The sequence below is a fragment of the Artemia sp. Qi Xiang Cuo genome, chromosome 18 (assembly GCF_049724085.1).
Source record: "Artemia sp. Qi Xiang Cuo chromosome 18, ASM4972408v1, whole genome shotgun sequence".
Lineage (NCBI taxonomy): Eukaryota > Metazoa > Arthropoda > Branchiopoda > Anostraca > Artemiidae > Artemia > Artemia sp. Qi Xiang Cuo.
This window is the reverse complement of record NC_142811.1, coordinates 34336452-34363303: the sequence shown is the minus strand read 5'-3', so window position 1 is coordinate 34363303 and position 26852 is coordinate 34336452. Positions and strand designations below refer to the sequence as shown.

General features: G+C 34.4%; 1 protein-coding gene across 1 annotated transcript in view; it reads left to right on the top strand.

The window, feature by feature from the left end:
- Positions 1-26852, top strand: part of LOC148941432 (uncharacterized) — a 364996-nt gene that overhangs the window by 189415 nt on the left and 148729 nt on the right. The window contains exons 11-14 of the mRNA XM_089104420.1: positions 4514-4698; positions 17439-17557; positions 18739-18866; positions 24346-24542. Of these exons, the coding sequence (XP_088960546.1) occupies positions 4514-4698; positions 17439-17557; positions 18739-18866; positions 24346-24542 (629 nt within the window). The remainder of the gene's footprint in view (positions 1-4513; positions 4699-17438; positions 17558-18738; positions 18867-24345; positions 24543-26852) is intronic.

Below are 26852 nucleotides of genomic sequence, written 5' to 3'. Positions count from 1 at the left end.
TAATGCCTTTTGAAAAGTATTGCTTAGTATTAGGTGATGCATAAAGTCAGAATTAATATAGTCTTATATATTTTATGCAGTGATATTAAATTCATATGAGGAACATGATAAAATAATGCCTTTAGAAAAAATATTTTTTTAGTATTGGGTTATACATAAAATCGAAATTAATAAAGTCGTTTATATTTTAAGCGATAATACAACGACTCATATGAGCAAAATGATAGAATAACACCTTTTGCAAAGCATTGTCTAGCATTAGGAGTATGTATAAAGTCAAAATTAACAAAGTCATATGTATAGTATAAGCGATGATATGACAACCATATGGGGGAAATTATAGAATAATACCCTTGGAAAAGTATTGTTTAATATTTGGGTAAGTATAAAGTCGTATATATTTTAAGTAATGATAAAACAGCTAATGTGAAGGAAAGGATTTTCAAAGAGATTACTTTCTTTTGAAAAGTATTGCTTAGTGTAAGATTGTGCATAAAGTCAAAATTAACATTGTCACATATACTGTAAGCGACGATACGACATTCCTAAGAGGAAAATGATAAAGTCAGTTTTGACTTTAAAGTTTGACTTTAAACTCAAAATTAATCAAGTCATATACATATTTTTTAAGCGATGATATGACAACCATATGAAGAAAATTATAGAATAATACCCTTTGAAAAGTATTGTTTAATATTGGGGTAAATATAAAGTCGTATGTATTTGAAGCAATGATAAAACAGCTCATATACAGTAAATGATAGAATAATGCCTTTTGAAAAATTTTGCTTAGTATTGGGGTATGCATAAAGTTGAAATTAATATAGTTATGTATATTTTAAGTGATGATAGGACATTGATATGAGGAAAATCATAGAATAATGCCTTTTGAAAAAGTTTTGTTTAGTATTGGCGTGTGCATAAAGTCAAAATTAAGAAAGTCGTTTATATTTTAAGTGACGATACAGCAACTGATATGAGGGAAATGATAAAATAATGTCTCTTGAAAAGTATTTCTTAATATTGGGGTATGCTAAAAATTTGAAATTAATAAAGTAATGTGTATTCTAAGTGATGATATGACAGCCCTATGAGGGAAATGAGAGAATAAAGCCTTTTGAAACGTATTTTTTAGCATTGGGGTATGCATAAGGTCGAAATTAATAAAGCCGTAAATATTTCAAGCGATGATACAACAGTTCATATAAGGAAAATGATAGAATACTGCCTTTTGAAAAGCTTTGTTTAGTATTGGTTTATGCATAAAGTCAAAATTAATAAGGTCGTATATTTTTTAAGTGATGATATGACAGCCATATTGGGGAAATAATAGAATAAAGCCTTTTTAAAAGTATTGCTTAATATTAGGGATATGTATAAAGTCATAATTAATTAAGTCGTGTATATTTTAAGCAATGATACAACAGCTTATTTGAGGCAAATGATAGAATAAAGCCTTTTGAAAAGCATTGCTTTGTATTAGGGCGCACATAAAATAGAAATTAATAAAGTCCTATATTCTTTAAGTAATGATACGTCATTCATATTAGGGAAATGATAGAATAATGCCTTTTGAAAAGGTATTGTTTAGTATTGGGGTATGTATAAAGTCGAAATTAATAAAGTCGTATATATTTTAAGCGATGATACAACAACACATACGAGGGTTTTGATAGAATAATACCTTTTGAAAAGCATTGTTTAGTATTGGGGGTAATACCTTTTTACATATATATATATATATATATATATATATATATATATATATATATATATATATATATCTATATTTTAAGTGATGATATTACAGCTATACTGGGGGAAATTATAGAATAATACACTTTGAAAAGTAATGTTTAATACTGGGGTAAGTATAAAGTCGTATTTATTTCAAGTGATAATAAAACAGTAATGTGAGGGAAGGTATAGAATAATGCCTTTTGAAAAGGTATTGTTTAGTATGGGGGCATACATAAAGTTGAAATTAATAAATTCGTTTATATCTTAAGCGATAAAACAACAACTCATATGAGGTTTTTGATAGAATAATACCTTTTGAAAAGCATTGTTTAATATTGGGGGTATGCATAAAGTCAAAATTAATAAAGTGATATATTTATATATATATATATATATATATATATATATATATTGAAAGTGATTTAAAATATCGAAAATATTGATCGAAAAATGATCGAAAATATTGAAAGTGATTTTTTTTAAGTATATTTCATGTCATTTTAAGACATGTAAAAAAAGTTTTAAAAAATTTCTATGTAAAAAAAATATAAAAAATAAAAATAAAAGTTTAAAACAAAGTAAAAAAAATTAAACTTCAAATAAAAGTATAAAAAAGGGGGAGGGGCAAAAAAGTTAGGGGAGGGGATATTGGGACCCTTGGAGGTTGGGGTCCTTGGTGGGTGGGGTCCTTACTGGTTGGGGTCCATCCATAACCACCTCACTACTGGATTTCTGACGATTTCTAAGAATTGTCCTGGATTTCTATATTCATATTCTTCTCTCGGTACCTACGACTTTTTTAGTTTCAACTTTATGCATACTCCAATGCTAAACAATATTATATGTTACCCACACTCCCACTTTCATACTTGTGCATTATACCGACCATGGCCAAGAAGTGAAGCTAGGTCAATCGAATCAATCAACTTGTGTAAGGATGAATAAATTATAATCATATTCTAACAATTATGGCACTTAGCGTGGGAGTAACCATTCCCTCAGACTTACCTTTAGTTGGTAAGCAATTTTAACCCTTTACCTGTTTCGTTCAATACAATTAAAAATATTTTTATTATTGTCGTCTGGTTTTATCAGAATAATCTTGTGCTTAATTAAGACCATTTAATCTTAGCAATACTGGACGAACACCATAATTGGGTCATTGACCTACATTAATACAGGTATCAAAAAGGTATCTCACTTGTATAATTCTTACATTTTCGCCCAGTATTGTATACAAGTTTTGCCCTGAATGTAACGTATTTGGTAGGTTTTTGCGATATTCCCCTTGTTGTTCCCCTGAAACTGCATACATGCTCACTACTAAGTTATGCTTTCTAAGGATTGAAGCCGAATTTTTACCGGAGGGGTGAGGGGGGGGGCAAACGAAACTTTACTGTAGACTATATTTGAGGTCCAACCTTGTCGAACTTAAACCATTGAAAATCGATTGGTTGTGTTATATATTGCATTCCCTGGCATTCTAACTCTCTTTGGGCAAACATAGATGTTTTGTAACACAAAATGACGGAAAACACCACTTTGCTGTGGCATGATGTATTTTTTCACGGTTGCAACGTCAGACTATCGGGTAAAGAATGAACCCTAGCCCATACTGAGGTGGTCTTAGGGGGGGCAAGGGGGGACATCCCCGGGGCGCAGAAATTTTAGAAGCACAAAATTTCAAATAAATAATTTAACATTTATAATCATTTTGTAATTTTAAAAATTTTATTTCTATTAAAATAAAGTACATGGTGTAGTTGGCTTTAAGTAAAAATAAAAAGAATCCGAAATTTTCGTTTTTCCCATATATTTTCCCATATAAAGTAAGAAAAGTCAGATTTAAATAGTGAAATGTTGTTAATAAATGAAAACATTGTTAAAGTTCGTTAAAGTTCGGATCAGATCTGTCCAAACAAGGTCTTGCAGAACCAGTTTTAAAGTTTGTAAGTCTCTTTCTTACACTTCCTCTGGAAAGCTAAATTTGATGTTCTTGAAAATAGGAAAACAGACATACACGCGTCTAAAACGAATGTGCTTTTTATCTCGGTATCGAAAATGTATTCTCGAAGAATCAGTTTCCCTTAAGCTTTAGCCTCTACGCCTTTCTTCACGATCAACTCTCCACTTATTCAGTCTCAATTATTCTACCCATTGAACATGATCAAACTGTCACCTATTTTATTATAAATAAAATATGGTCTATTTTAATCTTCCTTACCCTTGCCCCTCTCCCCTCCCCCATCTAGCCTTTATTGTTTATTTAGATGTCTAATTTTATTATTGAGCTATTTTCAGTTTCTATTAATCATTTTTTTTTACTTCTTATACTTTTTCTTTTTCTTTTTTTTGCTAGACGTAGAACGTGGCTAAACAAGCTTTTGACTAATGCTATTTCTAATTAATTTATTACTATAATATCCATTCTATGCAAAAATAAAAATCATCTATCCAAATAGTTAAAATAGGATAATATATCGCTTTTTGGCTGGTTTTAGGGCCAGGCATGATTAATTTTAAAGACTCCAAAGTCATTTTGCAATTTTAGTTTTTGTGGTTAGATGAAGAGATTCAGCGACATACGTTATTTCATTAAACAGCTGAAAGATAATAGTGTCTGATGAAAAGCCACTTTTGTTTCGTACGTTGAGGGACACGTTCTGTGATAATTATAATCGAAAATTTACCTGGCCGACAAGCAGTACGTCTTCCTTTTAGAATCTTTTGAATGAAGTTATAAATCCATTCTCTGACCTTTTTCGTTTTTAAGGCTTGGAAGGTAAGCTTGGTGCAAAGGGCATGGCAGGAGACTTACTTTACGTTGGATTTGCGTCCATAGGAATGAAAGGCTCTCTTGGAGACAAAGGTTTCCCTGGACCAGAGGGCTTGGGAGGTCTTCCTGGACGTAATGGACTTAGAGGATTAGATGGATTTCCAGGTCTCAAGGGTTTCCGGGTAAGTTTTTTTCCTAATTAATGGTTGTAAGACTTATGAACAAGACATAAATTTACTTTGTCAGTAAGTTGGAGGTAGGACTCGGCTGTCCGTAATAAAAAGAGAAAAATGTCATTGATCAGCTTTACCGGGGAGAGCGAAAAAAAGAATATAACTTTCCATTATTATAAAAGAAACACTTCTAAAGTTTTTTATTTTATGTTTGTGTAACCGTAGGAGAGTAGTATCTATTCTATATATACTAACCCTACATTCAAGCGTACAGTCACGCCTACAAAAATATGGTCAAAAGTGTATAAGATTTGAAGCGTACATGAAACGGGACAAGAAAACCCATGCCTGAGACATTAAACTTACACGTGCATTTTATAAAGCTAATCTGCCTTGGAAACAGTTTGACGTGTTCGGCGAGATTACGTTCCTTGGCGTTTGATTGACATTTGCAAAAAAGGGGTAATTAGTGATTGGATAATTTTTTAACGTGAAATCTCTGAATAAAATATTTTTGGAGCATGTACTTGACGATGTATAAAAGGGTTAAGGTGATTAGCAATTACGAGCGAAGATTCCCCCACTGGTTCCTGGCAGTAGGCTACGTATATCAAATTGCTGTACTGTGGGCCAACTTGCTAGCGAAAATGGATTCTATGAGTCGTATAGGAATTCAAAGCATGTACTTATGCAACATGATTAAACACGCTTTTACAATCGGAATTCATTGATTGACATTTGCAAAAAAAGGGGTAATTAGTGATTGGATAATTTTTAACGTGAAATCTCTGAATAAAATATTTTTGTAGCATGTACTTGACGATGGATAAAAGCGTTAAGGTGATTAGCAATTACGAGCGAGGATTCCCCCACTGGTTCCTGGCAGTAGGCTATGCATAACAAATTGCTGTACTGTGGGCCAACATGCTAGAGCAAGTGGATTCCATGGGTCTTATTGGAATTCAAAGCACGTACTTATGCAACATGACTAAACACGCTTTTACAATTGGAATACATTGATTAACATTTGCAAAAAAGGGGGTAATTAGTGATTGGATAATTTTTAACGTGAAATCTCTGAATAATCTTTTTCTGGAGCATGTACTTGACGTTGGATAATAGCGTTAAGCTGATTATCAATTACGAGCGAGAATTCCCATTCTGGGTCCTGGCAGTAGTATATGCATAACAAATTGATATTCTGTGGGCTAAAATGCTAGTGCAAATAGATTCGATGGGTCGTATAGGAATTCAGAGCATGTACTTATGCTTTGTAGTTTATGCACTAATATCGATATCAGTAACGATTCTATTTGAACTTTCTTCAAGTTGATCAAATTTATCTCTAAACGGTTCATGATAAAAAAATAGTTTGGGACAAGAAAAAAAAACCTAAAATAATGTCGTGAAATCATTTTGAACACGCAGAGCAGGGGGGTGTTGGGATTGAATCATAGAGAAACAACGAATTCACTTAAAAAAAAGGTGTGTGTGTGTTTGTATGTGTGTTATTTTTACGTGAAAACAACTTCAACCGTGCCCAGCCCCCCCGCGATCAGAAATTAAATTATAAAAAAAAGTTTCTTCAACTGAAAGTAAGGGGCAACATCCAAACTTAAAAACGGACAGAAAATAGAGGCTGTTTCCAAAAGATTTAGGATTCATTAACTTTAGTATATCCAGTCAAAAGCTATGAGTTTGAGAAAATTGCCTGATTATCGAAAAATGAAGAAACACATTCCAAAGTCGACAGAAATGGGATTGTCTTGAGGGGGGACTTTTCTATGGAAAATGTGGAGGGTCTTTTTACGTGAAAATACCTTCAACCATGCCCAGCCCCCCGAGATGAGAAATTAAATTATAAAAAAGTTTCTACAACTGAAAGTAAGGAGCAACATCAAAACTTAAAAACGGACAGAAAATAGAGGCTGTTTCCAAAAGATTTACGATTCATTAACTTTAGTGTTGCCAGTCAAAAGCTATGAGTTTGAGAAAATTGCCTGATTATTGAATAATGAAGAAACACCTTCCAAAAGTTGACAGGAATGGGATTGTCTTGAGGGGGGGGGAATTTTCCATGGAAGAGGTGGAGGGTATTTTCACGTGAAAACAACTTCAACCATGCCCAACCCCCCGTGATCAGAAATTAAATTATAAAAAGTTTCTTCAACTGAAAGTAAGGAGCAAAATCAAAACTAAAAAACGGACAGAAAATAGAGGCTGTTTCCAAAAGATTTAAGATTCATTAACATTTTCCACTTTTATTTATTTGTTTTTCTTTTTGTACATATCTTAGAATATCAAAATATGCTTACGGGTCTAACAATTGTGCTCTATGATTGGTCAGAGACACGATGTGGCTTTCCCACTGGTATTCTATGACCGGTTATCGACATTAGCTAGTCTATTGGATATATTATATCAGTATTTTTTAACATAAAGAAAGAAAAACGAGCAAAAATGAGGTTTTTATAGGCCAAATGAAGATACTGAAAAAACAAAGCGGATATTTCGAGAGGACAAACGCCTCTCTTCTTCAGCGTGAAACGAAACGATGTATCAATAAAAGCCAAAAATTAAAAGAATTAAAACCAAATACCTAACAACCATAAAAGCAAGTTATTCGCCAATATCTGCAATTTGCACAAAATCCAAAAAAATGAACTGCCATCGACGGATACTAGCAAGCAACTGACAAATGAAAGGAATCAATTCATTCACTCGAAAAAACAAAACGAACCAGCAATTAAATAAGTTGTAAAACTATGTCATTTGATTTCGGATTTTAATTAAGGCATTTCTTGCAGACACCCTTGAGACCTAAGGGGTTGTTCACGTGTTTGATTAGATGACTTGGAAAGTGGTTCAAGGTTTATTTCAGGGATTACTAACGTATCGGCTTCTCTTTTGAGAAAACCGAAATATGACTCGTTTATTCTTAAATCACCGGAATCCCTGTTCAAAGCTAAACCTAAAAGCTGGTATATATAAATTTCAACAGCTTATCTGTAGTGCTGGAAAATACCTTTGTCATGCGAAATAAGACTAACTCGATTAAACAAAATAGTATGGTCTGTTTTTTCAAAAATGTGCTTTGCATGGGCAGAGTCAAAATTTTCTTGTTTTTTCCTCTTTTTCAGTGTATTATTAATTGAACTAGAATGCTGGGTTAATCTATCTGTTAGTCGCTGATTAGTTCTTCCGATATACCAAAGACCACACGAACAAGGAATTCTGTAGACACCGGAGTTTTCACCTATCGGAATAGGGTCTTTACCTTGATAAATTTGGGACCTGATAGTTTTTCTGGGTCTATAATAAGTGTAAATTTTATTTTTTCTTAGATTTTTTGAAATGTGGTCTGAAATCCCTTTAATGTATGGGAGACCAAGATAAACTGAATTTTCCCTTTGATTTGTGTTTTCTTTGGAACTATCTGATAATCTTTTAATGCGTTTTGTAATTACAGAATTTATTAAACTAATTGGATAACCATTCCCAAATAAAATATCTCTAAGGTGGTTGAGTTCTAAATCCAAGAAACGTGTTGAACAAACTTTCAATGCTCTATCAACTAGAGAAGTGACAACTCCTCTTTTCACAGCAGGAGAATGATTGGAGGAATAACTTAAGTAACGGTCATTATGTGTGGGTTTTCTATATACCCTAAACTCGAAACACGAATCATTTCGGTGCACCAGAACATCTAAGAAAGGAAGACGCCTCTCTATCTCTGATTCCTGAGTAAATTTCAGTTTTGGATCCAAGGAGTTGAGCAAGTGAAGAAAAGAACCCAGAGACTCGTCACCATGCTACCATAAATAAAAAATTAATAAATAATAAATAATTTGGTATATCGGAAGAACTAATCAGCGACTAACAGATAGATTAACCCAGCATTCTAGTTCAATTAATAATACACTTAAAAAGCGGAAAAAACCAGAAAATTTTGACTCTGCCCTTGCAGAGCACATTTTTGAAAAACCAGACCATACTATTTTGTTTAATCAAGCTAGTCTTATTTCGCATGATAAAGGTATTGTCCAGCACTACAGAGAAGCTGTTGAAATTTATAAATACCAACATTTAGGTCTAGCTTTCAACAGAGATTCCGGTGATTTAAGAATAAACGAGTCATATTTCGGTTTTCTCAAAAGAGAAGCCGATACGTTAGTAATCCCTGAAATAAACCTTGAACGACTTTCCCAGTCATCTAATCAAACACATGAACACCCCCTTAGGTGTCAAAGGTTGTCTGCAAGAAATGACTTAATTAAAATCTAAAATCAAACGACATAGTTTTCCAATTTATTTAATTTCAGGTTCGTTTTGTTTTTTTCGATTTAATGAATTGATTCATGTCCTATGTCAGTTGTTTGCTAGTATCCGTCAATGGAAGTGCATGTTTTTTTTTGGAGTTTGTGCAAATCTTGGATATTGGTGAATAAATCGCTTTTATGGTTGTTAGGTAGTTGGTTTTAATTCTTTTAATTTGCGGCTTTTATTGATACATCGTTTCGTTTCGCGCTGAAGAAGAGAGGCGTTTGTCCTCTCGAAATATTCGCTTTGTTTTTTCAGTATCTTCATTTGGCCTATAAAAACCCCATTTTTGCTCGTTTTTCTTTCTTTATGTGATGTCAGGCCAATGTGGTTTAAGAAATTATCTTATTATTTTTTAAGCAGTGGAACGATAAACACATAAGTCATATCTTTAAAAAAAAGTGAAGATGGAACATTTTGATAGAGTGTGTTCACATAACAAGGTTGTTGTAGCATTGAATGCCGACAAGGAGAAGTATTTAAACTATGAAACAAGTACAAGTGGTAGCACTATTGGAAATGTATGAATGCATTGTCAAGACAGCAATAAATTATATTTCTTTGGAATACCGAAAAAATTCAACTGCTATGATGGTGGTTATGCGAGATTGAGATCTCCAGAGATTATTGCACTCAAAGAGAATGCTAACATAAAAATAATTGTTGATGATAGAGGACAACTCCTTGCTACTGCTGCAGGTAACACATTACCTACGGATACATCCAATCATCAGCTTTCGGGTATTAGCATTCACCGGAAGGCTAATAAAAGAAAGGCCTACTCTGCTACTAATATCGTAAAACATATCTTGTTTACCTGCCGAAACTGTTACCTGTGTAAAAATGATGTGTTTATAGACAGTGAAATTGCCAGAAAAATAAAAATGGCATTGTCAAAAAATATCACTACGGAATATAAAGATGAAACGATGAAGAACAAAGCACCAGCAAACATTACTGGCATTGATCAAACAGTCGATGAATCAAATAATAGCAAAGACGAAAAGCATATTGAGCCTGTTCATGAGACACCAGTAAAAATTGTGTATGATTCAAAATGGAATAATGACTATTCTACTGATTACGAACTGAGAGAAGACAATAACTACAATATCAAGAGAGAACATGGTGAACTATTTTATGGAACAGATTCAAAATGTCCAAAGTTATTCATTGATATTAATAATGTATCATAATATATTTTTGTATTAATATTCTACATAGGATTATTTCATTAAAAATATTACATTGTTGTGTTCATTTTTTTCTAGAGTAAGCTAGCATATCAAGCGTTTAGAATGTCCATTAAAACATCAGAGATGTAAGAAAAGGAATTTGCATACATCTATTGTCAGACACACTATTTCCGTAAAATCTGAGCTATTAAGGGTTTTTGACCGTAAACTCTGGTTTTTTTGTAAGAAAATTATGGAAAATACAATTCTCTGGTTTAAATGTGAAACTTAAGTCTATTTTTGGATCGAAAAATAAAACTATTACCGTAAAATCTGAGCTAATAATGATTTTTTGACTGTAAACTCTAGTTTCTTGTAAGAAAATTATGGAAAATACAATTCTCTAGTTCAAATGTGAAACTTAAGTCCAGTTTTGGATACTCATAATGATGAGGACTGATGGTTCTAATTCAATAATCTTTTTTTCATAAAACAAACTATTTTTTTTTAAACTTCGAAATTATTCAACTTTATTTATTTTTTATCTTTTTCTTTTGTACATATCTTAAAATGACAAAATATCGTTCTTGAATTCACCTCTTGGATACACAATACAGAAATTATAAAAAAAAATGTAATTTCCAGACTTCATTTGCATGCAAGAGATACCGAGTGTTCTATGACTCCTCCCCGCAATGAATTCTAAGGGTTTTATGACTCCTCCCCAAAATGAATTCAGATGCTTTTAGGAGTCATCCACCTTAGCCATAACTCCATTCGACCTTGAGCGAAGGTATAAAAGTTTGATGATGTATTTCTCTTCTTAACAACTACATTAATACCTTCCAAGATGATAGGACTCTATGACACAGAATTTATCGGTTTGAAAAAATCATCTTGTGGTGTTATATTTGAATATGTATTTTTATCATTGTCAATGGAACTTGAAGAAATTGACTGTTATCATTGGATAGTGAACTACAACATGTATGAGTATAATAAAAGCTTGTGAAGTACTACATTACATCGTATAAACAGACTGGGATTCTACGATAGAGTGATTACACCACTTAATAATAGTGGTCAGGAACTGAGAAATGTCCAGGAGGAAGTCAGTGAAATTTACAGCTTTTTCGGGGTTGAAGCACCTTATGTAAAGGGTAATGTACCTATAGATAAAGTTTTAATTCAAAACTGTGACCCTAGGATTCCACTTTTCAATCTAGAAGAATTTAAGTGTCTTAAATTTGAAGGGGTTTATCATCGTCCTGAAGACGAGGTCAGGTTCTTCGCGCACTGGATACCTAAGGACATACCTGATCGTGATAAATGCATAAGACATGGTAAAAACTATTCTATATCATGGGACCATCGTTTCTGGATGTTTAAGAGTGAACGTGTGTATGATTATGTGTCATAATATAATTTTGTATTAATATTCTACATAGCATTATTTCATTAAAAATATATTATGCATTACATTGTTATGGTTTCATTATTTTTAGAGTAAGCTAGCATATCAACAGTTTAGAATGTATATTAAAACATCGGAGATTTGAGAAAAGGAATTTGCATACATCTATTGTTAGACACATGAGGTAACATTGACAAAATCTAGGTATCAGAATGAATCAATTCTTTATCAACATCCGTTGTTGGATATGTCATTATGTCATAATGAAAAAATTGTAAGTAGGTAAGTAAGTAAGTAAGTAACAAACTATTTCTTGAATTCACCTCTTGGATACACAAAGAAGACATTTCATTCAAGAAAATATGACAATATTTGTAAGTAAGTAACACACTCTTTCTTGAAGTCACCCCTTGGATACACAATACAGATACTTTATTCAATAAATTATGAAAAAATCGCAAGTAAGTAATAAACTCTTTCTCGAATTCCGCATTTGGATGCACAATACAGAAATTTAATTCAAGAAATTATGAAAAAAAATGTACGTAAGTAAATAACAAACTCTATGCTTTTTCTGCATCAATTGTCGGATATGTTGAATAAAATATGCAAAGTCGACATAGCTTTATTTCATTTTTTAAGGTTAATTTAGACGAGGTTACGTGCGCGCACGTAATAAATCAGTAGAATAATCATTATTCCATTTTGAATCATACACAATTTTTACTGGTGTCTCATGAACAGGCTTAATATGCTTTTCGTCTTTGGTATTATTTGATTCATTGACTGTTTGATCAATGCCAGTAACGTTTGCTGGTGCTTTGTTTTTCATCGTTTCTTCTTTATATTCCGTAGTGATATTTTTTGACAATGCCATTTTTATTTTTCTGACAATTTCACTGTCTATTAACACATTATTTTTACACAGGTAACAGTTTCGGCACGTAAACAAGATATGGTTTACGATATTAGTAGCAGAGTAGGCCTTTCTTTTATTAGCCTTCCGTTGAATGCTAATACCCGAAAGCTGATGATTGGGTGTATCCGTAGGTAATTTGTTACCTTTAGCAGTAGCAAGGAGTTGTCCTCTATCATCAACAATTATTTTGATGTTAGCATTCTCTTTGAGTGCAATCATCTCTGGAGATCTCAATCTCACATAACCACCATCATAGCAGTTGAATTTTTTCGGTATTCCAAAGAAATTTAATTCCTTACTGTCATGACAATGCATGCATACATTTCCAATAGTGCTACCACTTGTACTTGTTTCATAGTTTAAATACTTCTCCTTGTCGGCATTCAATGCTACAACAACCTTGTTATGTGAACACACTCTATTAAAATGTTCCATTATCACTTTTTTTTTAAAGATATGACTTATGTGTTTATCGTTCAACTGCGTAAAAAATACTGATTTAATATATGCAATAGACTAGCTAGTGTCGATAACCGGTCATAGAATACCAGTGGGAAAGCCACATCGTGTCTCTGACCAATCATAGAGCTCAATTGTGAGACCCGTAAGCATATTTTGACATTTTAAGATATGTACAAAAAGAAAAAAAAAATAAAGTGGAAAATGTTAATGAATCCTAAATCTTTTGGAAACAGCCTCTATTTTCTGACCGTTTTTAAGTTTTGATTTTGCTCCTTACGTTCAGTTGAAGAAACTTTTTTTTATAATTTAATTTCTGATCACGGGGGGCTGGTCATGGATGAAGGTGTTTTCACGTGAAAATACCCTCCACCTCTTCCATAGAAAACTCCCCCCCTCAAGACAATCCCATTCCTGTCGACTTTTGGAAGGTGTTTCTTCATGTTTCGATAATTAGACAATTTTTTCAAACTCATAGCTTTTGACTGGCAACAGTAAAGGTAATGAATCCTAAATCTTTTGGAAACAGCCTCTATTTTCTGTCCGTTTTTAAGTTTTGATGTTACTCCTTACTTTCAGTTGAAGAAACTTTTTATAATTTAATTTCTGATCGCGGGGGGCTGGGCATGGTTGAAGTTGTTTTCACGTGAAAATACCCTCCCCCTCTTCCATGGAAAATTCCCCCCTCAAGACAATTCCCATTTCTGTCGACTTTTGGAAAGTGTTTCTTCATTTTTAGATAATCAGGCAATTTTCTCAAACTCATAGCTTTTGACTGGCAACACTAAAGTTAATGAATCCTAAGTCTTTTGGAAACAGCCTCTATTTTCTGTCCGTTTTTAAGTTTTGATGTTGCTCTTTACTTTCAGTTGAAGAAACATTTTTTTATAATTTAATTTCTGATCGCTGGGGGGCTGGGCATGGTTGAAGTTGTTTTCACGTAAAAATAACACACACACACACACACCTTCTTTTTTTAAGTGAATTCGTTGTTTCTCTATGATTCAATCCCAACACCCCCCTGCTCTGCGTGTTGAAAATGATTTCACGACATTATTTTAGGTTTTTTTTTCTTGTCCCAAACTATTTTTTTTATCATGAACCGTTTAGAGATAAATTTGATCAACTTGAAGAAAGTTCAAATAGAATCGTTACTGATATTGATATTAGTGCATAAACTACAAAGCATAAGTACATGCTCTGAATTCCTATACGACCCATAGAATCTATTTTCGCTAGCAAGTTGGTCCACAGTATAGCAATTTGATACGCATAGCCTACTGCCAGGAACCAGTGTGGGAATTCTCACTAGTAATTGCTAATCACCTGAACCCTTTTATCCATCGTCAAGTACATGCTCCAAAAAATATTTTATTCATAGATTTCACGTTAAAAAATTATCCAATCACTAATTACCCCTTTTTTGCAAATGTCAATCAATGAATTCTGATTGTAAAAGCGTGTTTAATCATGTTGCATAAGTACATGCTCTGAAATCCTATACGACCCATAGAATCCATTTTCGCTAGCAAGTCTGTCCACAGTATAGCAATTTGATATGCATAGCCTACTGCCAGGAACCAGTAGGGGAATCCTCGCTCGTAATTGCTAATCACCTTAACCCTTTTATCCATCGTCAAGTACATGCTCCAAAAATATTTTATTCAGAGATATCACATTAAAAATTATCCAATCCCTAATTACCCCTTTTTTGCAAAGGTCAATCAATGTATTCCGATTGTAAAAGCATGTTTAGTCATGTTGCATAAGCACGTGCACTGAATTCCTATACGACCCATAGAATCCATTTGCTCTAGCAAGTTAGCCCACAGTATATCAATTTGTTATGCGTAGCCTACTGCCAGGAACCAGTGGTGGAATTCTCTCTCTTAATTTATAATCACCTTAACACTTTTATACATCGTCAAGTACATGCTCCAAAAATATTTTATTCAGAGATTTCATGTTAAAAAATTATCCAATCACTAATTACCCCTTTTTTGCAAATGTCAATCAAACGCCAAGGAACGTAATCCCCCCGAACACGTCAAACTGTTTCCAAGGCAGATTAGCTTTTTAAAATGTACGTGTAAGTTTAATGTCTCAGGCATGGGTTTTCTTGTCCCGTTTCATGTACGCTTCAAATCTTATACACTTTTGACCATATTTTTGTTAAATTTCATTTGTGAAATTTCATTCTTGTTAAATTTTGTACATTTTTTTTACACAATTAAATACGGCTCATGCTATTTCCATTCTCTATTATGTTTGTAATGCAAAGTTTAACTATGATTTCAAGTACCTAGTCAGAATTTTTCTAAGATAAGTAGTCTTTTACGATAATTTCTAAATTATTTGTCTTAGGAAATACTCTGTGTTCTTGTAAAGAATAAGTTTTTTAACAAGCCCCATTTTCATTTATCGAAACATCAGAATTCAAAGTAAAGCTATGACTTTTCCATCACTTACAGTTTCGGCGGTATGTAGTTTTGAAACTTGCTAACCAGAAATGTTAGGCACTTCAACAGCAACACCAGCTGCACCACCCACACAATTGTAACACCAACACCACTGTTCGAACTAAGAATTTGGCTGGGTTGTAAGCTTGGTCTAATACACGTTATTCGCTACTAGACAAGAGAACCACAAATATTCTTTAAAATGGCTATTAAAATTGATTTACATCAAAACCTTACACGGTAGAGTTTTTATGCAGCATTTGTACAAGACTTGGCAGAATTTTAACAGTTCCACCCGTTTTTAATTACCCGAATTTTAACTACCCGTTCGTCTGCGAGTCCAGGGGACTTTTCTGTCATGTGTAAGTCCTAAAACACGGTAGTCCGCCTGAGACTCTAAGCGGACAAGCCTATTAGGCTTAGGTCAATGGTTCACCTGTGAGTCCAAGCAAATTCAGTCCCTCTTTTGCATACAAATCCAGTCGACATTGTCCATCATGAGTCAAACCAAAAATTTTGGTCATCCCTTAGTTCTATGGCTATCTACCTTAGTTCTACCCTAGGATATATGAATTCGTGGATTATGGACAAAATCTAACAACAAGTGAAAATGACATAATTTCTTATACATTTCTGAAAAACGCCTATGCCAGCTTTGCCGCCTCTCACTCAGACTACCTGTCTAGGCGTTGTCTTGGCCAATGGCTTGATGGCAACTTGATTTTTATTCAAAATCAACGCAATTATAATAATACCATCAAAGAGTTGAAACATGGTAGATGGGAAAGTTCACCATAAATGAAGGGGACACAAAGAGTCCCATAAAACTCTAAAAATGGTAATTAAAATCTAACTTGTATACAAACTACAGCGAAAGTGTCTCAGCATTTGTATTGGTAGGTTTAGATCACAGTTTATATAATTCTATAAACTGTGGTTTAGATTCTCTGTGGACTTGAATGTAATGTATCAGATTTGGGTTTATGCTATTGACTTGAATTAACAGATGACCTACGTAAATTGAATATTGTCCAACAGCCCTAAGGAAATGAGCGATTTTAAGACAAAGAGGCAAACTCTGACACAATAAATCAGAAGAAAGAATTTAATCATAGGGCATTTAAAATATTTATCCTTTATTCGACCTGAAATAACTCTATCTTAAAACTTATAAAATATTGGTTCTAAAAAAAATATTTAGCTTTAAGTTTCAGGAATGTGAACCAGGGAGTTAGACGAATCAGCTTGATTTAAATGAAAAACTTTTACATGAATAAGAAAATGTTCAGAAAATAACGTCTTTGGCTATGAATTATTCTTTTGTTTTGCACCATCTTAATTGTTTGTCTTTCAACGTGCTCTCTTTTAATCTTCTCCACTCTGTAGTGGTAATACAACTGCTTTGGCTCTTAATGAAGTCTTAAATTAAAAAAGCGGTTAAGAGCAAGGTTTTTTCAACATTGTGCTCTTAATTTCTCTTTGAAATCTGCATCGCTGCTTCAAGTGCAAAAGTTGAACTTTATGATTATACTACCATTGGTGGTTGGCGAAATATCTTCGCTGGCTTTGCAAACAATGTCCTTGGTCGGGGGAATTTTTCCTTTTTGTGGCCCTCGGGGCATTACAGTATTTCATTTTGGGAATGTTTCACATAGTTTATTTAATGAATTAAAATATTTGAAAAAAAACCTTTGAAGATTTCAGCGACTAAAATACTATTCACTCACCTATTTTCTAGGGTTCTACACAGGGGTGAAATTAAGAGAAGGGGGTGTTGACCCCCCCCCCAAAGTTCCATGACGCTGGCATTCAGTGTCTTTGCCTTGGGATTTTGGGCATCTTTGGTGTCTTAAATTAGCTTATGTGTCCATATTTGTCGGTACACTGGACACTTTTATCAGCATATTCTTTATATCCCCCCTCCAGACTCAAAACTCTAGCTTCGCCCCTGGTTCTACATAGGCCTACATTGAAAAATTATGATATTGTACGTTCTTTTGCAGGGTGATGGTGGTGATATTGGAGACATGGGATTACCTGGTAGACGTGGTCGAGATGGTTTGCCTGGTTTTCAGCCTGAGGGGCCTGGACCGAAAGGTGATATAGGAACAAAAGGTGTTAAGTAAGTGCTGTTCTGTTTTAGAGTCACAAGCTAAAATTTGAAAATAGTCTAACTTCTGTGACAGAAAAATTGAATAAAATTACCACTCTTACATCCTTGCATGCATTCAAATTGTGGATTTAGAATTTAAACCCTCTTTGATAAAAAGTTTAGCGTTTGATGGAAAGCGTTTCAGTTTAACATTTTGGATTCTGCTTCAGGACGGTTATAGCCCATTAACTTGAGAGGAGGAGTTAGTGAAAAGAGTCTTTCACCTTTTGAAGTTAAAAAAAAAAAAAACACTTCTTCTAAATCATACTTTGCATGTTAGGATGGGGGTGAGTTTGAGCTCCTTCAACCCTCACTAGAGTGAGTGGCCTAACCGTCCTGAAATAGAGCCACTGACAATTATTACTAAATCAGCTGATTCTGCATCCCACCAATTTATAGTGGGATCTAACAACGTGATTTGAAATCAGATCTCACGATCTAACTATAAACGTTGATACTCCAATTGTTTCTCAGGAAAATTTCATGACAGGGTTATTTTGGACTTTGGAAAAATTGCTTAAGCTCATATCACTTAAATAGCAGTCATTGAACCACGTAAAAAAAATCAATAAAAAAAAGTTCTTCAAATGAAAATAAAGAGCGATTTGTTCAGAGGTCGTATGTATGCCGGAAATAGAACACAATGACGTATTCCGCTTATTAAAGGCGATGAGGACAATGCTTTATTTGGTTCTCAATATACAGTGGAGACTCACCTGTACAGAAAAACTTTCCGATTTCCCCTACAAATGTTTTCTTTGAGTCTACCGAAAATGAACTCGTTTCAAGTGACCTTTGCCCGATTTAAAAAAAAAGAAGAGAAATAGAAACACTGCCTCGGGGTCACCTTGGACCAAGCAGATTAAGCTGATTAAACGATTCCGCTAAATTTACAACGGGACTACTTTTGTTTAATTTTGAATGTTATTTCCTGAGAGATTATATATTAATATAGTATCCAAAATAGAGTATACACTTATAAATTTAGTGAGAAAGTAAGAAGATAATGGAGATAGTGGATAATAAATTTTGTCTCAGATACACCTATTTGTTAGAAGAATATGGTGCTGTATACAAAAGGTTAAAAAAAACTCATAAATAAAACTGAAAATTAACTGCTGCCATGTATCTAACCTTAATTGAATTTCTAGTGGAATGACCGGTGAAACAGGAAGACAAGGAGAGCAAGGTGAACGTGGGGCGGTCATTGAAATTGCAGAGAGTCTAATCGAAGACATCAGAGGTCCACCTGGAGACTCTGGAGAAGATGGAGATGAAGGTAAGTCTTTATATCTACTAGACTTTATAGTTTACAATTGTTGGAGTTATAAAAGTTATATAGTTAAAAGTTATCTGCATTTAGAGTAGATATTCTGTTTAGGTAGTTAAAATAGTGGACCCAATCCTTAAGAGCGGAATAAAAGTTGTTGTTTTTTTCAGGAGGGTCTGATGCCTACATCAGATTAGTAAATATTGTTCCTTATTTTACATCATTATGTACCAAATTAGTCCTGTAGTTTGTAGCTGCTTATAACAGTCATAGGTGACGATGTTGGTACAATGTATTTTTTTTTTCCTCTTTAGATCAGGGTACTTCGTATCGAAGGAGTTGTCGTAGAAACTTCGAAAAAGGCTCATTCGATTGGAAATTGGAATGGCTAGTTCCCTTTTTAATAGTCAAAAGTGATTGGAAGGCAACTAACACCGCTTCCACGCTCACCATTTCCCCAAACACATCCAATCAAAATTTTGAGATAGCCATTTTGTTCATCATAGTCGATTTCCGGATAGAAATTATGTTTTTGAGGAGGGTACTCCCCCCACAGCCCTCAGGGCAAGGGTTGTAAGATATGCCATGGGGGCATATAAGGTTTTTATATAAATTTTTGTCATAGAAACTTCAAAAAGGGCTCATTCGATTCGAAATTCAAAGGGCTAGTGCCCTTATTAATAGTCAGAAGTAATTGGAGGGCAACTAACCCCCCTCTCATGCCCACCATTTCCCCAAACACATGCAATCAAAATTTTAAGATATTTATTTTGTTCAACGTAGTTAAAAGTTCTGGAAATTAGGTTTTTTTTGGATGATAACCCTCTCATAGCCCTCAGGGCAGGGGTTGTAAGTTATACCCTGGGGGCATATAATTTTTTTTATAGAAAGTGTTTTCATAAAAACTTCAAGAAAGGCTCATTTGATTGGAAATTGAAAGGGCTAGTGCCTTTTTGATAGTCGAAAGTGATTGGAGGGCAACTAACCCCCCTCTCATGCCCACCATTTTCCCACACACACCCAATTAAAATTTTGGGATACGTATTTTCTTCAACGTAGTTGAAAGTTCTGGAAATTATGATTTTGAGGATGACAAACCCCCCAAACCCCTCAGGGCAAGGGTTGTAAGTTATACCCTGGGTCATATATGGTTTTATACAAAGCGTTTTCGTAGAGACTTCAAAAAGAGCTTCTTTTAATTGGAAATGGAAAGGGCTAGTAACCTTTTTAATATTCGAAAGTGATTGGAGGGCAACTAACCCCCCTCTCACGCCCACCAATTTCTCCAAACACATCCAATCAAAATTTTTAGATAGCCTATTTTTTCAACGCAGTTGAAAGTTCCGGAAATTATATATTTGAGCAGGATACTCCCCCCACAGTCTTCAGGGCAAGGGTAATAAATTATGCCCTGGGGTTAGATAAGGTTTTTATTGAAAGCTTTGTCGTAAAAAATTGAAAAGGGCTCATTCGATTGGTAATTCAAAGGGCTAGTGCCCTTTTTAATAGTCAAAAGTGATTGGAGGGCAACTAACCCCCCTCTCACACCCATCATTTTTTCAAACAAATGCAATCAAAATTTTTAGATATTCATTTTGTTCAACGTAGTTCTGGAAATTAGGTCTTTTAAGATGAAAACCCCTTCAGAGCCCTCAGGGCAAGGGTTGTAAGTTATACCCTGGGGGCATATAAGGTTTTTATAGAAAATGCTGCCGTAGAAACTTAAAAAAGAACTCATTTGATTGGAAATTGAAAGGGCTAGTGTCCTTTTTAAATGTTGAAAGTGGCTGGAGAGCAACTAACCCCTCTCTCACGCCCCTCATTTCCCCAAACACATCCAATTAAAATTTTGAGATATGTAATTTACTTCAACATAGTTGAAAGTTCTGGAAATTATGAATTTGAGTATGACAAACCCCCTAAACCCCTCAGGGCAAGGGGTGTAAGTTTTGCCCTGGGAGCATATAAGATTTTTCTAGAATACGTTTTCGTAGGGATTTCAAACAGGGCTCCTTCAATTGGAAATTGAAAGGGCTAGTGCCCTTTTGAACAGTCGAAAGTGATTGGAGGGCAACTAACCCCCCTCGCACTCCCACCATTTCCCCATACACATCCAATCAAAATTTTGAAATAGCCATTTTTTTTAACGTAGATGGAAGTTCTGGAAAGTAGGTTTTTCAGGATGACAACCCCCCCCCCCTCCTACAGCCTTCAAGGCAATGGTTGTAAGTTATGTCCTGGGGGCCTATACGTTTTTTTTGTAGGAAATTTTGTCGTAGAAACTTCAAAAATGGCTCATTCAATTGGAAATTAAAAGGGCTAGTGCCCTTTTTAATAGGCTAGTCAAAACGGATTGGAGGGCAACTAACCCCCCCCCTACCCCTCAGGGCAAGGGTTGTAAGTTATGCCTTGGGGCATATAAGGTTTTTATAGAGAGCGTTGTCATAGGAACTTCGAAAACTTCAAACTTCAAAGGGCTAGTGCCCATTTTGATAGTCAAAAGTGATTGGAGAAAAACTAACACCCCTCCCACGTCCTCCATTTCCCCAAAAACATGCGATAAAATTTTTAGATAGCCAATTTGTTCAACGCAGTTCAAAATTCCGGAAATTACGTCTTTGAGAATGGAATTCCCCCCACAGCCCTCAGTGCAAGGATTGTAAGTTATTTCCTGGGGGCATATAAGGTTTTATAGAATGCGATGTCGTAGAAACTTCAAAAAGGGCTGATTCGGTTGGAAATTGAAAGCGCGAGTGCCCTATTTAATAGTCGAAAGTGATTGGAGGGCAACTAACGCCCCTCTCACGCCCATCATTTCCCCAAACACATCCAATCAAATTTTGAGATAGCCATTGTTTGAACGTCGTGGAAAGTTCAGGATATTATGTCTTTGAGGATGATAACCCCCCCCCCCACCCCTAAGGGCAAGGGTTGTAAGTTATGCCCTTGGGGCATATAAGATTCTTATAGAGAGCGTTGTAATAGAAACTTCAAAAACTTCGAAGGGCTAGTGCCCTTTTTAATAGTCAAAAGTGATTGCAGGAAAACTAACACCCCTCCCACGCCCATCATTTCTCCAAAAACATCCGATAAAAATTTTGAGATAGCCATTTTGTTCAATGCAGTTGAAAAGTTCGGAAATTGTGTCTTTGAGGATGACACTCTCCCCACAGCCCTCAGCGCAAGGGTTGTAGGCCTAAGTTATGCCCTAGGGGCATATAAGGTTTTATAGAAAGCGTTGTCATAGATACTTCAAAAAGGGCTACTTCGATTGTAAATTGTAAGCACTAGTGCCCTATTTAATAGTCAAAGTGATGGGAGGGCAACTTACGCCCCTCTCACGCCCGCCATTTCCCCAAACACATCCAATCAACATTTTGAGATAGAAATTTTGTTCAACGTAGTTGAAAGTTTTGTAAATTAGGTCTTTGCCAGCGTTGTTATAGAAACTTCAAAAAGGACTCATTCAATTGGGAGTTGACAGGGCTAGTGCCCTTATTAATAGTCAAAAGTGAATAGAAGTTGAATGCCCCCCATACCCATCATTTCCCCAAACACTTTCGATCAAAATTTTGATATAGCAATTTTGTTGAACGTAGTTGAAGGGTCCGGAAATTAGGTTTTTGATTTGACAACTCCCCCACAGCCCTCAGGGCTAAGGCTGTAAGTTGGCTTTTGGGGTTGAAACAAACCTTAGAGATTAGGGGCGAGGGTTGTAAGTTATGCCCAGGGGGTATTAAAGGTTTCTATGGAAGGGATGGTTGTTGAACTTCAGAAGAGGCTCAGTCTTTCTCCCTGAAAAAGACTATGAAAAAATTCTTTTAAATGTTTTCACTTTTATAACTTTAAGAAATCAAAAATTAATTAAGATTTTAAGGAATAAATGTAAGCATTAAGTATAACAAACAGACAATGTATTTGCTTTCAGCAGATTCATCTGAATTTTTTTCAGTGAAGAAAAAAATGTTTTCTGGGTTTTATAAAGAATAGGGTTTAGAACCCTACTCAGATTAATTTCTGTTTATATTTATTTAGACATTTTCCAATTTTTGTTTTTTTGTGGTGTCATTTGTTTATTGATCCTGATTTGTGGTAGCTTTACGCTTTATAGATCGTTTTACTCTATTTTTTTCAATTTTTGGGTTAATGGAGCTCTTTACTTTTTTTCTTTTTTTAAAAAATTATTTTGTGCAAAAAATTTTTTTTATTAATATAATTAAATGATGTATTGCCCATGTGTTTGCTGTTTGCCCCATAAGGAACCTAGAATTGAAAAAATGTTTACACTCAAAAAGTTCTGCAAATAACTCTATCAAGTTCTTAAGGATGTGTGAAGTTATGATTTAATAGTTCTTGATAGTTTACGGTATGATTCACAGCTTACTTCACTTAGTTTGATATCAGAGACCTTGAATATACCAATACTGTCAAAGGGTCAAGACAGCAGGCCGATAATTCTTGAATTTGAGAATTCTTTATCAATTGCTTCTTATACTGGTGCTTTTTTTTTCTTTTACGCGTAATTTTGTCTCATTAAGTTATACACTTATTTTAGCTCGTTTATCTAGCTTCAACTACATGGCATCCAAATTCGTTGAATCATGTATCAAGGAAACCAAAATATTGCATCAAGTTGTAAAGCAGAGCAAGCAATAATCCATGGGGTTTTGTCTCCACACCAAAATAACATTATTTTGCCCTCTTTTTCAATACTATCAGCCAAATGAGGTTTTTATTTTTTGTTTCGATGAGCTCACACACTAAATTGAGTGACAGGATCTAAAGGGCTTCATGGCCATCAAAATACCTCCTGGAGTTGGGCTGAATACTCACAAATAAAAAAAAATTTAAGATCGTTCTAAAGAATTCATTAGTTTTGAGATCTAAGGAATTCACAGGTTTTTTTTTACATTTTAGTATGTTTTGTTAAATTTAAAATGGTGAGACCATGCCTCCTATAGGCAAATCAAAAATCTATGATTCATCACGTTTTTTAAAATTGGAATCAGAGAGCTAAAAAAGGTCAAAGGTGGCAAAGATCAATCAAACAGTCATCGAAAGGAATGACTCAGGATATTGAGTTTTTTTGTTATTGAATAATTGAAAAAATGGCGAAGATTCCTATAGTTTGTATCAGCATTGTTATATCTAGCCCTATTTGCGTGTTTTTTGCCATTATTTCTATACGTCCCCGAAATAATTTGTCAACAAACATTTTTCGTTTTGCCATAATTTATATTTACAGCCTTTAAATACTTTTAGCTCGTCATGAATAATCTTAGCTCTAATGCTCCTCAAATATTCTCAGCTTAAAAACATTTAGTTTATGATAATTGACTTTGAATTTGTTTCATAGGGTTCATAAGAATCTACAAGAAAATTGTAAAAAGTAATTGAGGCGAATTGATTTGAATTTCGGCCTATTACCATTTCAGAAAAAAAATCATGGTGTATTTTCTGTAAATGTCAATTTATGCAACTATTTTAGGTGAGTCTGGTGAAAAGGGTAGTTCTGGAATGAGTGGATCAGATGGTGGCCCTGGTTTCCCTGGATTAACTGGTCCTCAAGGTTTAAGAGGACTGCCGGGATTCCCCGGAATAGATGGGACAAAGGGAGGAGTTGGTGATGATGGACTTCCAGGATTGTCTGGTCGGCCTGGACCTAGGGGACCAGATGGTACTGATGTAAGTACTCTGATATATTCTGATAGCGTCAAGTTTTGGCCTTTTCGTTTCTTTTTCTTTTTTTGTATATTACTATAATAACGTAACATTGAAAATTAATGTTAAAAAGACTAAGTCACTAAGGCTAGGAATAAGTGAAGATGAAAAGGTGACGTTTGGTAATGAAAAGATTGATCAAGTTGGCAGCTTCCTTACCTTGGTAGTATTATTAGTAAAGATGGTGGGAACAGTGAGGATGTTAAAAGTAGAATAGCCAAGGCTCAGGGTGTTTTTTTCAGAATTTAAAAAAGTTTTGAAGAATAGGAAGATAAGTCTGCAAACCAAGAATAGACTATTAGAAGCTACAGTTATGACAGTAGTCAAATATGGCTCTGAAGCATGGGCGCTTCGAAAAGCGGATGAAGATTTGCTAGATGTTTTCCATAGAAATTGCTTAACGATTGTTCTGGGTACCAGGCTGACTGACCGTATTTCGAACAATAGGCTGTACGAAAAATGTGGTTCAATACCGCTCTCTAGGGGAATAAAGAAAGAAAGGTTGAGATGGCTAGGGCAAGTTGTGCGGATGAAGGATGACAGATTGCTGAATATTTTCCTTTCAGACTCGCAGTTTTATACTACGCGGAAAGAAGATCGTTCTCATCGGTGGTTGAATGCTGTCTCTTAGACAAACTGAATCGAGATGGAAACTAAGTGGGAGGTTGCAAAAAGAGAGGCTTTCAAAATATTTGTATGGAGGAGAAGCTTGATCAGCTCTGTTGGCCTCAGGCGGCTTGGTGCTGCGGTGAGTTGTTAGTAGTAGTAGTAGTAAAATCACGCAAAGCTCTATATTTTTATTTATACTATTGAATATTATTGTAACTGCTTCAAGAGCTGACTTATTTTTACTGTTGAATGTTATTCTTTTGTTCTTGTCTTTTGTTTTCTTTTCAAAAGCTTCCAGCTTAAAAGTTCTATGATACTTCAGGAAAAATAAAGGAATTCTTTCGCATCTTAAGGTTTTCGACTTTTCCCGTAGTATTTGAACAGACCACAATCCACATAAGTAATAGCATAAAACACTTTAAATTCTTTTTGAAGGGTTAAATGAGGACCTGCTGCTAGGTAAGAACTCGTTGTCTGATGAAGCTCTAAGGTAAACACCTTATTTCCTGCTACTACCGAAATTAGGCAAGTCTGACATTGTATATTTTATCCTTGGTTGATGTGATAGGTGGGAAAGTGAAAATACTTTTGCAATGTAAAACGAATTGATCTTAAAAAAAAAGGATCGAATATTTATTCCTGAAATGAAAAAAGTTTTAATATTTTAAGGGACGACCCAAAGGCCACGCCAAAGTACATGAAAGGATATGGCATCTTGAAACAAGAGATGGAAAAAAGATTCAGATGAAAATGACGAATAAATGGAATCATTTTTGCTCTACTTTTAAGATTTACTTGAAAACCCTCAGTTATCCAGCAACGAAGATCGTTCTATATATAAAAAAAGTTTTTGTTTTACCAAAATGTCTTCTATACTATGCTGAAGACAATTTTAATTTCGAGCTGTGTTTTTACTTGTTATAACATCAAGAAAAAAAAAGAAGAGAATCACCATAATAACAAAGCTGACTGAAAAGCACTAATAAATGTAAATTTACAGTTTAATATATATTGATATTCTTACCTGGAAGTCAAAGTAATTTGGTATGTATTAACGTTATAAAAGAGAAAACGTTTAAGATATATTTTGCTTTCAATAAAGCGCAAATGATATTTTTTTGTGGTAGTTTCTGCTCGTTTTAAGTTTGACTTGATCGTATAGTGTAATTTCTGTCAGTCATGCGTTTAGTTTTTTTATTTGTTAATAGCGATGTATGTTGTTTTAAGCTCGAATTATCCTTTGACTTTATTTCTGTTTGTTTTGGGTTAATGTAGCTCTTTACTTTTCTTTAAAAACTCCTTTTTGGAAAAGTTCTTAAATTAATTTTAGTTTTTTGTTCGTTTTTAATTGACTTTTTTAATTGGTTACTGAAACAAATGTATGTAAAGCTTTTATTCTGGTATTCAAACAGTTCGTGGTAACGAACTGTAAGTAAGGAGCGACCCGGCTCAATGGTAACCGAAAGTCTAAAAAACGGAATTTTAATACCAATAGATACATCAAAAGAATCAGATTTTAATTGTGATTTCAAATATATAAGTTTCATCAACTTTAATCTTACCCATCAAAAGTTACGCGCCTGAGAAAATTTTGCTTATTTTCGAAAAAAGAGGAAAAGACCCCCTAATAGCTATAGAACCTTAATGAAAATCCCGCCATCATAT